This window comes from Apus apus, chromosome 14 (assembly GCF_020740795.1).
Source record: "Apus apus isolate bApuApu2 chromosome 14, bApuApu2.pri.cur, whole genome shotgun sequence".
NCBI lineage: Eukaryota > Metazoa > Chordata > Aves > Apodiformes > Apodidae > Apus > Apus apus.
The window spans coordinates 2,453,795-2,469,938 of NC_067295.1; the positions used below are offsets into that span (position 1 = coordinate 2,453,795).

At 46.3% G+C, this 16,144-nt stretch overlaps 1 protein-coding gene across 2 annotated transcripts in view; it reads left to right on the plus strand.

Moving 5' to 3' along the window:
* CACNA1H (calcium voltage-gated channel subunit alpha1 H) overlaps positions 1-16,144 on the plus strand; it is a 119,207-nt gene that overhangs the window by 87,772 nt on the left and 15,291 nt on the right. For both annotated transcript variants that reach the window (XM_051632379.1, XM_051632380.1), the window contains exons 24-27: positions 6,383-6,534; positions 8,273-8,382; positions 9,473-9,606; positions 10,161-10,231. In XM_051632379.1, the coding sequence (XP_051488339.1) occupies positions 6,383-6,534; positions 8,273-8,382; positions 9,473-9,606; positions 10,161-10,231 (467 nt within the window). The remainder of the gene's footprint in view (positions 1-6,382; positions 6,535-8,272; positions 8,383-9,472; positions 9,607-10,160; positions 10,232-16,144) is intronic.

Below are 16,144 nucleotides of genomic sequence, written 5' to 3' on the forward strand. Positions count from 1 at the left end.
CGGATGATGGTGGTGGTTTGATTTCTTCATTCTTTTCTTAGACAAAAGAGTTGTGATGTTTTTTAGAGTCCTAGCGCATGGCCCCGCATGCCACAAACATGCTGCATGAGGGCATGAACAAACCCACAGCCCTGGGGAGAGGAATGGAGCTCCAAGATGGGGCTGTCCAGAAAATTCTTCTCTGGAAGATGTCCATTATAAGAGATGCTTGCCCCATCACAGGCTGGGAGAGCCCTTCACTGCTGAGAAATGTGCTGCTATTCAGTTTGTCCTTGCAAACAGTCTACATGGAGATACTGGCCAGGTGCAGGGCTATTAGAGTGCAGCAGCAGGCCTTTAGCTGACATCTGTTTCTTAGTGGATCCAGTCTGGAACCATCAAACCTGACCAGAAAAACAGCTGAGCTTGTGCTCCTTTCCTGACCCAAAACTTCCTGGGGTTTTTGTGTATTAATTCAGGCAGGCTTCACCAGGGACAAGCTGCCTATAGCATCAGCTGGGTATTCCCAGAGAAACTGTCAGGAAACCAGCCACACTGACTTCCCAGCCAGTTTGAGTGTGCAGGGATAGCCTGAATTAGGTGCTGGCCAGCATTTTCAGAAGTGAGGGAACATGGCTTGGCCACTGTGATCAAAGATGAGCTTAGCCAAGGATAAGACTTGAACGCTTCTGGCCCTGCTTGCCACAGCACTCCTGTGGCTCTTTGCCTAGTGCTCTGCTGCCATGTGTGATGTCCTGTGAGGACCTAATACCTCCTTGTGACAAATGGCAACTTATCTCCCAAACATCAAACCAATAGGTGTCCATTTACAGCTGGGAAAACTGCAGTTAGATCAAATAGTCTTTCGCCTGGCTCTAAGGCCATGGTGGTCAGAGGCTTTGCTAGGAGAAAGCTGGACAAATTCCTCCATCTGTCCAGATTTGCGTCAGAAGGCAGGCAGCTGCACACCTTGCAACTGCTCTCCTGCTCTTTTGGTCCTCTTTATTGGAACCATGGGAGACCCCAGCACTAAATATCTGCACCATGGTCTCCACAGGGCTTTAATGACAGACTGACCTGACACCACAGAGAAGACCAAGCGTATCTCATTTTAGCTGGTTAAGAGTTTAGTGGCTGGGTTAAAATGAAATCTAGATCAAACTAGCCAACTGCAAACAGACCTTGAATCTCTTCAGAGGTTTAAAAGAGTTCAAATGCAATTTCATTTCCCTTTTCCCATTTTGGTTTTTGAGTCTGAGGTTCCACCTAGGATTAGAAGTGGAAATCCTGAAGGCAGCATTTCCAGCACAATAACCAAAATCAGTTTTAGGCTCTCAAGAGTCTTTCTACTTGCGCAATATTTCTACTCCAATGTGCTGACCCAAGAAGACATTCAGGTAAACCTCATATGTTAAAACAAACAAACAAACAAAACCAACCAAAACAAATGAACAAACAAAACCCAAACACAACCCTAAAAACTTTTTTTACAAAGAACATTCAGCATCCTTCAGAGAAAATAGACTGGGGCACAGGTATGGAGGGACAGCTTGACCACAGCCAGTTGCTGTTCCTGAATAGTAGGTAAATCTTATTGCAAGCCTGTCTGTGGCTCACTGCATAGACACCAAAAAGAGCCAGTCCTGACAAAGTGATGGACACTGTAACATTGTCCCTCTTTATCCAGCTATCTCGAAGGACAGGGTCAAGGACATATTTCAGACTGCAGACCCAGGCATTGCACAGATGTGGGTTTCCGCATGTCACTGAGGGTGTGCAGGGAGGAGGACAGTTTTCTGGAAGGCAATCAAGTCCAAGAGAGAAACTGAGAGGCTAAACGTGTGGTCCTGTGCTAGGCTTCCAGGAGGTTACCTCAGATCATCTGGCTCTGGGGTCTCCTACTTGCCTCTGTTCAGCACAGACAGCTTGGCAACCAGACTTGCATTGTTAACAAGGTGAAATCAAATATCTGATACATAATAGCAGATTGCTATTTACATTTTAATGGATTTTAATTCAAATGGGAGGAGTTTTCACCTCCTGGGTAGTTTAGAAGATGACGGATTTGGTGAAAAAATGTGGCAGACTCAGAAAGATGTGAGGTGTGGTTGGTGCCATGTGTGGCAGTCTCTGTGGAGGAGTGTCTGTGTGCACGTGCAGGTGTGGGACACTGCACAGTGAGAGTGGGCTGGCCAGCTTTCCATGTGCCCCAGTGCTGTGTGACACCCATACAGGGGAGTGGGTGAGAGGCTGTCCCCACGGGGCAGGGTGGGCACAGGAGACCAGTGATTCTGCAGAGAAGCAAGGAGCTGATGTTGGGAAGCCTAGCAGAGAGTCCTGCTTTTCCTTCAGCTGCCATTTCTAGCACTTGGCCTGAGTAGACCAGAGGGGAATTAAGGCTGTTAACATGAGTAAAATCCAGCCTAGCTGGCAGATGCACTGTTTGAGCAGCACCCATCCATCTGGGCTGCCCTGTCCATCTGGCTTCTTGTCTTTGTGTCCCGTCTCCTGTCTGTAATGTCCTCTGTGTCTAGCAACCCCGTGTTTCTGTGTATCGAGGTCTTTGGGCACCTGTAGGTACCTACCCACACAGGCCTGACACAGCCTGGGGGAGGCTCTAACTGAAGAGCAGAGAGTGCCTTTCAGTAGTGTCACCAAGTCACCAGTCCCTGGGAAGACCTCAAGTACTGAGAAAAGGAAAAGTTTTTTCCTGGTTCCCACTCCAGGAGAGGAGCATGGCCACAGCCAGGTTTCTCTGAGGCATTTCCCAACATTTAGTGTCTGGCCATCGTAGAAGGAAGAGGCCAGCTTTGTTTTACAACCCAGCAGAGATGCCTTTCAGAGCACTGACTATAAACCTTTCTCTCTAGGGATGAGCAACCCAGGGCAGCACACAGTAGTATTTAAATTAGTCCATCCTCTCAATGCCACAACCATCTCTGTATCCAGCAAGGAATATTTGAGCTGTAACTAAAATTTTGGGCACTGCGTATCTGAGTGTTTAGTATTTCCAACTAGGGAATTATCAAACCATCTTTGCTTATTTTTCCAGGCAGCTGCTGGTATAGAGCTACTCTGTGCCAAGCATGCATATAAACCCATTAGGGCTTTCTAATGTTTCATGCAGAGGAGAATAATGGAGGAGCTGTAGCTAGCAATTGTAATGCCAACCTAAATGCATTTAAGCCAGGAGACAGTGCTTCATTAATTTTCATGTCAGCAAAATCACAAGCAAAGAAGTTTAAATAGTCAGCAGAGAGATGAGACTCAAGCATTAGCCAACATCTATAAGAGGGGGCGAGAAAGGGCTGTGGTTTTCCTTTTGTGTATGTTTGATGGTTTCTCCTTTCCCTCCTGCATTCCCACCAATTCAGACCGTCAGCTGAAGGGATACTTGTCTGTGTTTGATATAAGTCTGCTAGTTGGCTGATTGGAGTCTCATCCCAGACACCATTTCCCTGAAGAAACCAGGCACAGGTTACATTTTGTCTACTGTAATTAACTATGCACTAGATCTCCCCCATTTGCTGTGCCCACGTCCCCATGGTGCACTGTTCTCCTGCCGACCCCTTGTCTCTGGTTGAGCAGCCTGTAGCAGTAGGTGTGTGCAGTAAACCCTTATACCCAAACTGGGGAGAATAACTTAGTCTATTCTCACTAAGAGGTAAAAATGTGTGTCTGAACTGCAAGGAGGCCAGAGCCACCTGCTGTGCTGTTGACTGAAGGAAAATTCCTGTTCCTGAAGGGACCAGGAATGAACAGTGGGGTCTTGGAACTCTGGAACACAGTCTCCCTCCTGCTCAGAGGGAGTCAGAGCTGCAGTGAAGCTGTGTGGCTAACCTCTCACTGCTTTCACCCTGCTGCAACCCCTCTGCCTTCATGGGGTCACCCCAGCCCACCAGCAGCACTGCCGAGGGCTGGTCCTTCCTGCACACCCCTGCACCACCCTGAGCCTCGCATGAGCAGGATCTCCTCTAATGGACATTGCATGGGTTGAGCACTGAGCATGACCGTGGTGCTGCATGTGTTTGGAAGCCTTGTCAACTTTCTCCCAGACTGTCCTTGTATGTGTCGAGTTTCTTTTCCATGTGTTAACCTGGCCTCAGGGATGTAGTGCATCCTGAATGAGTAAGGCATTTCCTAGAGCTCTCTCATCCCAGGTCAAGTTAGAATTTTCCCAAGTTTTCTGAGCACCCAGTTGACCAGGCAGAGTGTGCAGGCACAGACCTCTGAGACAATAAACCAAACCCACCTTTATGGCTGGGTGGCTTCTCCTTAGTATTTGTACATCCAGTCCATGTAAAGAGAGCTCTGCTGCTGCCAGGCAGCCTCCAAGGCTTTCTGTACACTGGCTTTATGGTGGAAAATGTCTTTGTGTGCTTTAGAATTATATAAATAGTCTATAAAACACAGTAAACATCTGATCTTTTGCTGAATAGTTAATCAGTGGCTGTATTTGGTCAGGCTAGAGAGTAATTGCAGTCACCTACAGCCTGTGTCCCTTGTGTGCTGCTCACCAGTGTATCCACACGTGGCCTGTTGCTGCTGATGTTGCTCTGAGATCCATTAATCAACCATTAGTCATTAATAAATAGTCCCTTAATATACCATTTGATTACTTGGTTTCTTCTCAGACCTCCCAACAAGCTGATTTTTTGCATTCCCAAGATGACATTAAAAAAAAAAGTTTGTCATAATCTTGAATACACATGAAAGCATTTTGTACAGACATCAATACATATTGTACTGCAATATTTTTATTATTATTTTTTAAATACACCAGCAGATTAGCTGAGCTCAGTAGCAAAAACAGTCCTACCCATCTGAGGTGACTGGTGGGACTAAGGCACATGAAAGAGACAGAAAAATGTATTAAAAAACAATTGTGTTCATTTTCATCTTGTTTTTCCACGTCCAATAGAAGAAAAAAATCAGTCTAAGTGACTCTGGTGAGGAGGAAGTGCCTTTATATGGCTCCACTCCATTTTAACTACCAGAAAAAACAGTAGTTGGAAGAGAGCAATAGATTTGGTTTCCTTTTATCCAATTTATTTTAGGGCTTTGGGCTTTAATCTGGCATCAGCTTCACTATGAAAAAAAAAAAAACAACAAAACAAAACAAACCCAAACCCCCACATTTCAAGAGTCTCTCCATCTGGAAGATCCCAGAAAGATTAGAGGAGCAGAAGATGTGTTTCAGGGGAGCACTGAGTGCTTGCAAACATATTTCCTTCATTATTTTTAAGGTGAAGCAAGTCCTTTTTCCCAGCTCCTCATGCATTTAAAGCTAGATTTGCTGGGAAAAAAATGCAAAAACAAACCTCTGTTAAGAACAATCCTGCTCTGGGTTAGTGTGGTATGACTTAACATGTCTCTTCCACTTGCAAAATCTGCAGGAACACTGACTTTGGCCTTGAGTACACTCTTTGAATATTTACATTTCATAAGTCTGAAAAGAATTTGACTCCATCCAAGTGCCCACAGCCATCTTGTGGTCACAGTCTGATTTGAGAGACACATACAGTAAATACAACTCAATCTCAGGGCAATGTCCAAACACTCTCCTTGGAGCAGCCCCAGGTACTTTGTCATGTGCAGAAACTTCCTTGTATCAAAGAGGAGGAGACATGACCAGAGACAGAGATGTAAAACTCATGTGGTTGTAGCCTGGATGGCTTTTCAGATGCAACCATGCCCTTGGCTGGATATTTCTAGAGGAGCTTGTGCTGACAGTCTTTGTGGAGCCAAGCTCTGAGCACCCCCACTCCACTGCTGCTGATGCTCCCCTGTGTGCTGGTGACCCTCACGCATGTGCCCTACTTTGCCACAGGCATCACTGTGTTCTCTTTAGACCTTTAAAAGACACCAAAAGCCTTCTGTCACAGAAGCTGAGCTCAGGTTATGTTCTTTCTTACATGGAACATGCCTGACATCAGCAGGATTAGGAGAGGTACTTGTCAGAGTCCAGACCAAAGAGACCTTTCCTAAGTCTTTCCTCTAAACCAGAGTTGAATCTTTGCTGGGTTTGAAGCTTTTCTTCTGGTTTTGGGTCTCGTTTCCATCCTGTGTCCCACTTTTTCTGGTTTGGGATGAGGGTACCCTTAAGTGAAAAGGTTGAGAGAGCAGCAAGAACAGACAGCACTTGGCAGAAGAAAAGACCTGGTTGTCAAAGCTGTGGAGGTTCCTCTTGGTGGCACAAGAGATTCTCAGCTCAGCCTCAGAACTCAACTACGGTTCTAGGTAGAAGCACTTGGCCATTTCACATGGCTTGTTTGAATCAGTTCTCCCACATGCTGAATCTGGGTGTGTGTAAGACACGACCCACAGGCCACGTTGTGTTGGCTGCCAACCATGCAGCAGGGCCTGTGCTCATTGGGTTGTTTTTGTTTCTCTTTTTCTGCAGAAGCCCAACGCAGGCCTTACTATGCGGACTATTCCCCAGCACGGAAGTACATCCACACCCTCTGCACCAGCCACTATCTTGACCTCTTCATCACCTTCATCATTGGGGTCAATGTCATCACTATGTCAATGGAGCACTACAACCAGCCAAAGGTAAGACCATCCATCCATGTGTTGGCTGTGAAACACAGCAGAGGGGGGTAGCAGAGAACCTTAGGACCATACAGTGTTCCCTTGGGATACTGCTGAGTGGTGAGGTCTGCAGCCAGCCCTGCTTCTCTGGGACCATTCCCTGGTGTCTGAAAGCCTCAGCAGGCTCCTGTTGTAATCCATCTGACTCTAGGCCAGCTCTACCATTCTGGAGTTACATGCCCCAGCCAAAAACCTGATTTCCCTGCTCTTGCACAAAAGCAGAGAATAAGGCTAATGGAGAGGGAGCTAAACTTTTCCTAGGTAAAGACCAGTCCAAATATTTCCTCTGCTGATCCCAGCTGTGACTGACCTTCAGACTGTAAAACAGTCCAGAGCTTTAGACTATTCCATTAACAGATATAAACATGAAGTTAATGCATGCACAGCGTTTCTTCTCCTCAATGAATTTAGAGTAAACCAGCTCTTAAGTACAACCTTTCTCTGTGTGTCATAAAACTCTTCTTTCCCAAGAAAACCTTTGGCATAAATCATACAGCCTGTCCATTTGCCACATATATTATTCTTCCATCCCTTTATCATTATAGAGCTCTGGGCTCAGTGTTTACTTTCCAAGGATTTCATGATCTCCCAGGTAACCTGCAGCTGCCCCCTGGAAGCCACAGGGTAACACGTGTGTTTTACACCAACAGACTGTGTTCTGTTCTGCTCCCAGAATCTCTTTGCACAACAAACTTTGTCTCCCATGTAAATGTTATTTATCCAGATCAGGTCTTTTTTCATACTTGGTTTATATTCAGGTAAAACACAATGGTGTAAATCTGAACGGAAGCCATCACAAAGGATCTGAGGCTTCAGGCTCAGGCAGTGTGCTGCAGATGAAACAGTAAATTGTCCCACGTTCCTTGAAGTTGCCATTTGATGTTAGGCAGTGGAACAGAAAAGGGACAGTAGTGCACTGAGAAGTACCAGCATCTGAAAAACCTTCAGCTCTTGCTCCCCCAAAAAATCATGGTCATCCCACACATCTGGGGTCAGCAAAGCACAGTCATCACACAGCTGTAAGGAGAGCTTCCCTGTGGCCTGAGGCTTCCTCTGCCAACAAAGCAGATATTGCTTTGCAGGCTCCTCTGTTGCATTTTATTTCCAGTTGGGTCTGGTTTGATCTTTGTTGTTGGCATTTTCCTGTTGAAAGAGACCTGTACTACATTTAATTAAATTCCCCTTCCCTCCCTCTTCTCCCCAGATTCCCTCCCAGCCAAAGAGCTGTTTCACTCTGTAACTGTCTATTTTAAGGTCCCAGCAAGTTTCTTTTGCTATTGTTGGCCTGCAGTTCCAATGAAATCCATTATAAACACTCATCATCTTAAAGTATAAACACTGTGGATTCCTGACTTCCGAGAGCAGCTCTATAGAGAGTGTGAACATTGCACCATATATGGAGACACTTTGCCCAGCTCTAGAGATGTAACATTTTTCAAGGAGGCAAGATTTAATCCACCTTCAACATTATTTATTTTCCTAGTGTTTTAAGAAAAGCCATTGTCCTATGGATTGCCATGCTGGAATAAAGTTATGATCCATCAAGTCTTTTATTCTTCCCAGGGCTAAGCAGTTCAGAAGAAGCAAAGAAGGTGTCTTACACCTCTGTGCCTGTGTCACCTTTGTGCCTAACCATCCCTCTGCAGGGGCTCTAGGAAAAGATGGTATGGACTGGTCTAACTGGTGTGTCTCTTTTCAGTCCCTGGACGAAGCCCTGAAGTACTGCAACTATGTGTTCACCATCGTTTTTGTGTTTGAGGCAGTTCTGAAGTTGGTGGCATTTGGTTTTCGAAGGTTCTTTAAGGACAGGTGAGAACATTTTAAACTGTGCATTTGGGATAGTGCAGTAGTGACCCAGTTTCAAAGGCAGACACTGGGTAAATGTAGCATTGCTATGATTGCACTGCATGCTGTGTGCAAGGAAGAGCAAAGGGCTGTCTCTCCACGGGTGAAAACTTTATAGTGTAGGAACTAAAAATAGTGAGAACTGCTGGTGCTGCCTTGCAGAAGGAATTCAGGAAATCTCAGAGTTCTCAGTACATTCTTTTAGTATCTGCCTTTCTACCAGGTCTGACCAGCTCAGCTTAGAGGTCACAAACCTATTGGCATCAACCCAGTCCTCAAAAGAGTAGTTTTGGCAACTTAAGGTCACAGAGTTCCTCAGAACAAGCCTCCTTTGCAGTCCAAACCAGTCCTTTGGTAGACTGCTGGCTTCGTGAAGCCTTTGGCAAAGACAGAGCTAGCTGTGTTCGAGCCCCACTGCCTTCAGATCCCAGCTGCAGAGACCTATGGATCTTATTCTGCCTCCCATCTAGCCAGAAGCAAATGTGTGTGAAAGCACCTTGTGGTCTGGCTGCTTGTAGGGGAGCAGGGGAAGACGGGATACTTTTCCACAAGGTCAGCTTGTTTGCCTTATTTCTTCTGATGGAGAGGTTGGAAGCTGCTGTGAACAGTATTGTGAGGGAAACCAGGTAGGAAAGACTCTCAGTTTCATCCCAACTTTCTGTCTCGTGCTGGGGTGGAAGGCCCTCTACAAGTGTGAGGTACAAATCAATGAAGATACTCAAGTGGAGTAATTCAAGAGGCAGGTGACATGATGTGGGAGCAGTAGCGTTGCCTCACATCAAAGGTCCCTCTAGCCTAGTATCTTGTCCCTGACAGTGGTTCCAAGTGGATAGCAGGGGGACAACAGGGACTAGGAAGTAGGCAAGGACACTTCCCAGTCAGCCTACCATAGCTTGTGGCTCAGAGGGCATCTGTGAGTTGATTTTGCACCACGTAGAAGACCGTGAGCCCAGATATCAGAGAGCAGAGGCATTTGAGATTTGCTTGCAATTGTTATTAACAGATAATTCTCTACTTTGGGGTGTCTGTCCACATACGATTTATGTTTTTTTAGGTGGAATCAGCTGGATTTGGCCATAGTTCTCTTATCAATTGTGGGAATCACACTGGAGGAAATTGAGATGAATGCTGCACTGCCCATCAACCCCACAATAATCCGCATCATGCGGGTGCTGAGAATAGCAAGAGGTAGGACCTGCTCCCTAGGTCTCCAGCCAGCCTTCCAGACACCTCAGGAGATGGTTTGACCATTTATTCCTCTAGTCCTGCTGTTCCAGCTTGACTTGAGAACAGATAGGTGATGAGGCTGCAAAATGTCTGTTCAGAGACAAGCTGGGTGGGGCATCAGGGGTTTTTCCAGTAGCATCTTAGATTGGTTTCAATTTCAAACCTGGGATCACAGACCTTTTATACTGATAACAGACAAGAGCAGGGGGTTGTGGAGAGGATCAGAGCTTGAGATTATTCTCTTCACTGATGAAATGTCTCCAGCTTTCCTGCAAAGGCACACTGGAGTTGTTCTGCTTTTGGTCTGTTTTACTGACATCTTTAGCTGGTGTGGGAAGTAGTCAGGATGTTCAGATGCTCTGTGGCTCCCGCCAGGATGCAGTGAGCTTGCCATCTGTATGAATAGATGCAGGAGATGTAAACCCTCCCTATAAGATCAGAAGCTAGATTTCCTCCAAGGATTTTGCTTGAACTATTTCCTAGCCCTGCTGACCACAGTTTGATTCTCATTGTAGTGCTGAAGCTGCTCAAAATGGCCACTGGGATGCGAGCTCTCCTGGACACCGTGGTACAAGCACTTCCCCAGGTAAGCCCCCAGACTTCATCCATGCCCAGTTTGTTCCCCTTGGTGGACTTCACCTTTTGGGCCCAGGGACAGCTCTGTGCAACTATGCTTGGTGGGCACTAGAAGCCTCCTGGGCAGGATATCAGCTTTTTCTTCTGCCACCAGTGCCTTGAATTTTGCTTGGCACATCCTGCTCACACAGTGTGTGTTAGATGGGAGAGCCAGAATGCTGAAAAAGAGTTATCAGAGAGCCAGCTGCTGTGGGCAGAGCTCTTCTGAGACACAGATTTCACTGGCAAGTTCAAGAAACACAAGGATCGACAGAGAAAGCTGTTGGTGAAATCATTGGAAGTAGACAGCTCCCAGCTCAGCAGTTTTCTTTGTGAGACAGGAGCAACCATGTTTACTGACACCTTTTGACAGAGGAGCTGCAGACTTTAAAAGACAAATAGGGGAGACATTTCTGAGTGTTCAGATGTTGAAGAGTGATCTTAAATCACCCTGTTCTCATGAGCTGCAAGAGGAACAATGATGCTGACGGTCTTGCTGATATTTGATAGGATCCTTCAAGTGTTCCATTCCTGGGACCACTTTTTATGGATCCATTTATTTGAACAAAAGCAGGAAAGAAACTATTTTTGCTGACTTGCACTCCTCCCTCATAAAGATCTAAAGAACACTGGAAGAATTCCATGAAGTTTAGGATCCTTTTGTTTTTTAAAATCTTATGCTATTTAAGCTGTATTCTGCTGGTTTGTGGGTTTGATGGTCTGAGTCTTAATCTTTCAGTCATTAGAGTTAGCTCAGCTGCCTGCACATTCCAAGTTCATATATAGCTGGGATCAGAAAGCACTGGAAACATTTACTGCCACACTTTACCCAGAAGTAAGTGCCAATATGAGGTGCCAGGACACCAGGAATGAGGCAGAGCAATTCTGCAGCCACCCTCTCTGAGCTGGCAATTCAGAAGCAGCACGAGCATCATTTAACAAGTCCTTACTTTTCAAATCCTCCAAAACATCCCACAGCTGAGTCACTGGAAGGAGCTTTATGAGTGGGCCCACTCCATTCTGTATCAAAGTGTTGTGTGTCTTGAGATGGGCTGGGAGAGCCGGGCACAGGGAGATGGCAGCTCACCATGGTGGGCAGTCACATCTTGGTCAGCTTCAGCTCCCTGCAGAGGGATCACACCTCAGAGGGACAGCACTGTGCCTTGGCCAAGACAGACACCGTGTGGACATGTCTTCCAGAAGATGAGTGGCCATGAGAATCAGTAGAACTAGTAGATGTAATTACCCAGACATGCCCCTAAGAGTTAGTTGCTGAGTACAAGGAAGCCCATAATCTGTTCAAAATTAACTGGAAAAAAAAAAAAAAAAGGGTGAGAACTTCTTTTTCTTGGAAAGACCCATTTACTTTTCATCACTGCCATAAAGATGTTTCTAATCTGAGCCATTTGCACTTTGGTATTCAGATTTCCTTTGCAGTGAAGGATTTTGGCTGAGACTAAAGCACGGAATTTACCAGCCTGACCCCTCTTTTGGCATTTCCAAAAAGCATTTGATTTGTGTCTGTTTTCTTTCTTTCCAAAGCATTGTGATTACAGAGCATATTTTCTCTCTCTCCTTGTTTTCTGTCCCCCCAAACAATAGGGTGGCTGCAGGCCAGGCTTTTTGTTTCCTTGTGGTGATTTTGCAGTTTACGTTCAAACCAAAGTCTCTTTCAAAGGGAAATTCCCAGGGATATTCCAAGCAGATCTTGTGCAGATAAAAATGTCATTTTGTCCTCCAGTGAAATTCAAAAAATGAGAAGGGAAGTTTGGGAAGATCTCCCTGACAGCAATTTCTGCTAAAAAAAAAAATCAAAATCTGGTGTCTTTTATCTGAATTAGACAAGTCTGTTCTTTCATTGGATGTAATTTTGCTTTTTTTCTTCTAAAACTTCTCCTTTTTGGAGCAGTAAGAGATAAAATAATCACTTGCAGTCTGGCAAACAGAAGAACATTAAACTGCTTTAATCTCTCAGTATGAAGCAGGTTTTCAAGACCTGTTTCAAGTGTTTTCCTCTTCTTTATGAGCTCTGGCCCCATTAAGGCTATGTATATATATGTATATCATGAATTCTACCATTGTTATGGTTCAGCTGAATATTCCCTTCCTTGTACATCTGGTGGCTGTACTGATTTTGTGAGCAATGTGTGCTCTGTAAGACTCCCATTTGATGCTAATCCTTTAGGCCTTTTCACACCCCCTGCTTTCCAAAGTACAATCCACCCTTTCTGTAGTAGGGCCTGCACTTTGCTCTTGCGTTTGTAACTTTGCATTTGGGTTTCAATGCTCAGTGTGCAAGTGAATCCACCCCCCAGCCTGCACAGCACTTCCAGTGTCAACTGCCAGTATGAAAACCTGCAGTCAGGGCTAAGCTGCCAGTGCTCCCTCTTCCTGATGGAAAGGACAAAGTGGAATCCAGCCCAGTTGCCATCCTGGCTCTGCAGGGCCAACAACAGTAAAATGGAGACCTTCCCTATCAAAAGATCTATTTGGTTTTTTCCTTCTTCTTTCTCACTTGTCTGTGGGCAGCACATTAATTAAATGCAGAACAGTGCAGTGTACCTCCTCTTTGTCTTCAAAGCTTGGAACTCCCCCCAGATAGATTCTGTGCCAAGAAAAAAGTGAAGAACTTCTCATTCTTTCAGTGCCCTGAAGGACAGAGTCTATAGTTTGTTCTTGTCCAGGAGTTTAACTCTTTGTGGGGCTGTAATTCCTGTGCTGATCTCAACTTCAGCTCTTGAAGAGGATTTCTGGCACTGTGGAACAGCAGTTGTAGGACATAAATGACAGCCAGACACTGAAAACCCACAGGTTTAATTCTTGCTCAGGGAGCAAGAACAGAAGTGTCCTACCAGCAAGCACTGCAGATGAGGCAGGTCCTGGCAGACAGGTACCTGTGTGCTGGGCTGCACGCTGGGAAAAGAGCAGAGATGCCTGAGGGTCTTGAGTAGTGAGGCAGAAATGATTAGGTAAAAACCCCCAGGGCTCTGCTGGCTGTTAGCACAGGCTCCCTGGGGATGCACAGAAAGGGAGGTCATTCCGTTCAGCTGGTGGCCTTGTGGTTGTACCACTGAGATGTCTTTAGCCTCCAAGGTTGTCTGTCTGGCCCTTTCCATTAGTCCAGGAATTCACACAGGTGGCCTCCATTTTCCAAGCAGGTAAGTGTGGCCATTTTCTCTTGGGTTTAGTGCATAAATTAGCATGTGTCTTCCTGCTGCCAGGCTTATTGCTGTGGCTGGAGAGTGCTGGAAGAAGGACAAGGAGGACTCATGTACTTGGAAAGGATTGGCAGGGGCTTAGTTTTATGAGAAATTGCTCTTGACAGGCATCCCAGGGAGCTGTGTGCAGTGCCCACATGGACAACTGAAATGCCAAGGTGTGGGCCAGTGATGCAGAAATAATCCATGTCAGAGCAGGAGGAGGCAGAAGACGAACTGTGCTGTGCTTCACCAGCCATCGTGGCAGCAGGGCAGCAGAATAGATGTAGCTCATCAATGCCTCTCCTGGAGCAGGGAGAGTAGAGGCCAGCAGGATCTAGAGGGATTTGGGTAGGATCACACATCTGACAGTGTGACAGAGAAGTGACAGTGCCCAGGTGGCTTGTGCACCTGATCGGTGCAGCACGTTTCCAGATCTCACACAACCTGGTGTAGGTGCTTTGCATCCCAGTGCCTGCAGATATGAGCTTTGTAGTTGGTGGTGTAGGTCAGAGGTTGTGCTCTGATGGGACATGCAGTGGTGCTTAACTACTGCACTCTCACTTTGGGGGAGGCAAAAAAACTCATAGCAGTGATGCCTACAGGAATTAAAGCAGAAACAGCCACCCCAGGCCATGCAGGGGCAGTGGGAGAAGAGTTTTGCTGCATGTGACTTGTCAGTGAGCAGGTTTATTCCAAGGCTTTTGCAATGGTAGATGACAGATCCAGCTGGGGTGGTAGCTCCTCACACGGGGCCTTCCTGCTCCTCTGGGTGGGATGGAGGACACTGCCTCTCTCCCCACAGCATCCTTCTGGCCCAGGCACACAGACATGTTTGGCAGCAGTACGTGGCAGCCAGGATGCCAGAAAGTGAAGATCCAGGAGATACTCCCCAGTGTTTCTGTCTTCTCTTGGGGCTCCTCTGAGGTACTTGAGGGCACAAAGAATATCTCCAAAACATTCTTCATCTCTGCTTCACTCCCTATAGGCTACAGCCTCCCCTCAACACTGGAGCCACAGCAAATGATGGATAGCCCCTGGCTGCCAGAGAGAGGGGTTATCTGGAGTTTCCTCTGCCCAGCCAAAGGCACCAGCCCAAATCAGGAAGAGCTTGATGGATTAACAGAGCACGGGCTGACCTGCTCAGTGCTGCTAGAGCAGAACCACTCAGAGCCTGCCTGGGTGTCTGGCTGCCGAAGCTGAGGTTACTGACCAGAGCTGGATCTCTGTCCCTGGTGCAGAGTCCAGCATAGGCATCCCAGCCTTTGGCTGCTGGAGAAAAGTGCCAGGATGTGCTCCTGTCCCTTCCCATTCCTCCCAGTAACATGCTTCATGTATGATCTTTTTCTTGTCTGGTCTCAGTAGATCTGAAAGTGTTCAGATACATTCATTACCTTTCCACAAGGGTATTACAAATGAGGACATTGAGTTACAGGAGAGCAGCGACTCACCCAGGTCTCAGACACACATCCAGTCTGCTCTGCTGCTCAGCAGCCCTGCCTGACCTCACTGCCTCCACCTCAGCCCATCTCTGAGAACGTGCCTTGGATCTTTCTCTGTGCTCAGGCCTTGGTGAAGGCCGTAGGCTGAAGAGGACCTTCTGGTCCTTTCCTAAGGGACACATAACAGAGAACCATGGGCTAGCCCTGACAGAATATTAAATCTGGCCCTGACTTGTGCCAGAAGCTACACAAATAGATGTGGCAGTTTTGCCAGTTTGCTCAGCTGCATTCTCTTGAGCATCAGGTGTTTGTGGACTGCTGAGAAACTCATGCCCTCTCCAACTTCACAAGCCACCCAGTGTCTGGACATGTCCATGTGGATGCTGCAGCTGCAGGGGGTGGGCAGGGCAGCAGGTTGTTCATGTGCACATGGGGAGCAACCTGCTCCTTAGCAGAAAGTTCTGGATGTCTAGATACAGTTTGGGATGGACTTTAATAGTGTAGGTGGTGCCATCACCCATCCCAGGATCTTTGACTTGCTTCTGCTTCCCACATTTCTGTTTCATGTAGCCACATTTCCACAGACACTCAGTCACTCCCCAGGAGAACCTGTGCATCAGCTGAGCTTTGGAGCTGCCCGTGTGTCTGCTCTATGTGTTGAGAGATAGATAATAGTTTTGACTGTTAACCTGGTAATAACTTTGATGTTTGTCTAAATTCTTTAGAATTTCCTCAATGCCAGAATTTCCAGGCTGATTTATTAGGCATTAAAATAGCAGTAAAATACTCAGCTTTTATAGACTTCTTTGAAAAAATGCTGCAGTGCTACAGCATCAGGTTTTAATTTACACTCAACTTAGAGAACTTGTTTATCACTTTTATTTTCCTTCTCTTTAATGATTTGCTCATTTGCCTCCCCAGCAGACCATGTGTGCAGTTGTGGGTGTCCTTGTTTTCCTCTGGTTTCTAATTTGCAATCATTTTGCCCGCTGCCTCCTAATGTCTTACAAAGCACCAGTGGTCCAGCAGACCTGAGTTAGGAAACACAATTCCAGAAGTCAGAGCATGTAGATGAAATCATCCAGACCAGCCATCCACATCACTGTATTATCTCTATTATTCCCTGGAGTATGGTAATCATGTTAGCGGAATTGCAAAGCTCTATGTGGAGTAGCCAGTGGAGGCTTCAGAACAATTACAGTCTCCACTGGGTGATTTGACTATTCCCATTTCTTTCATACAAAA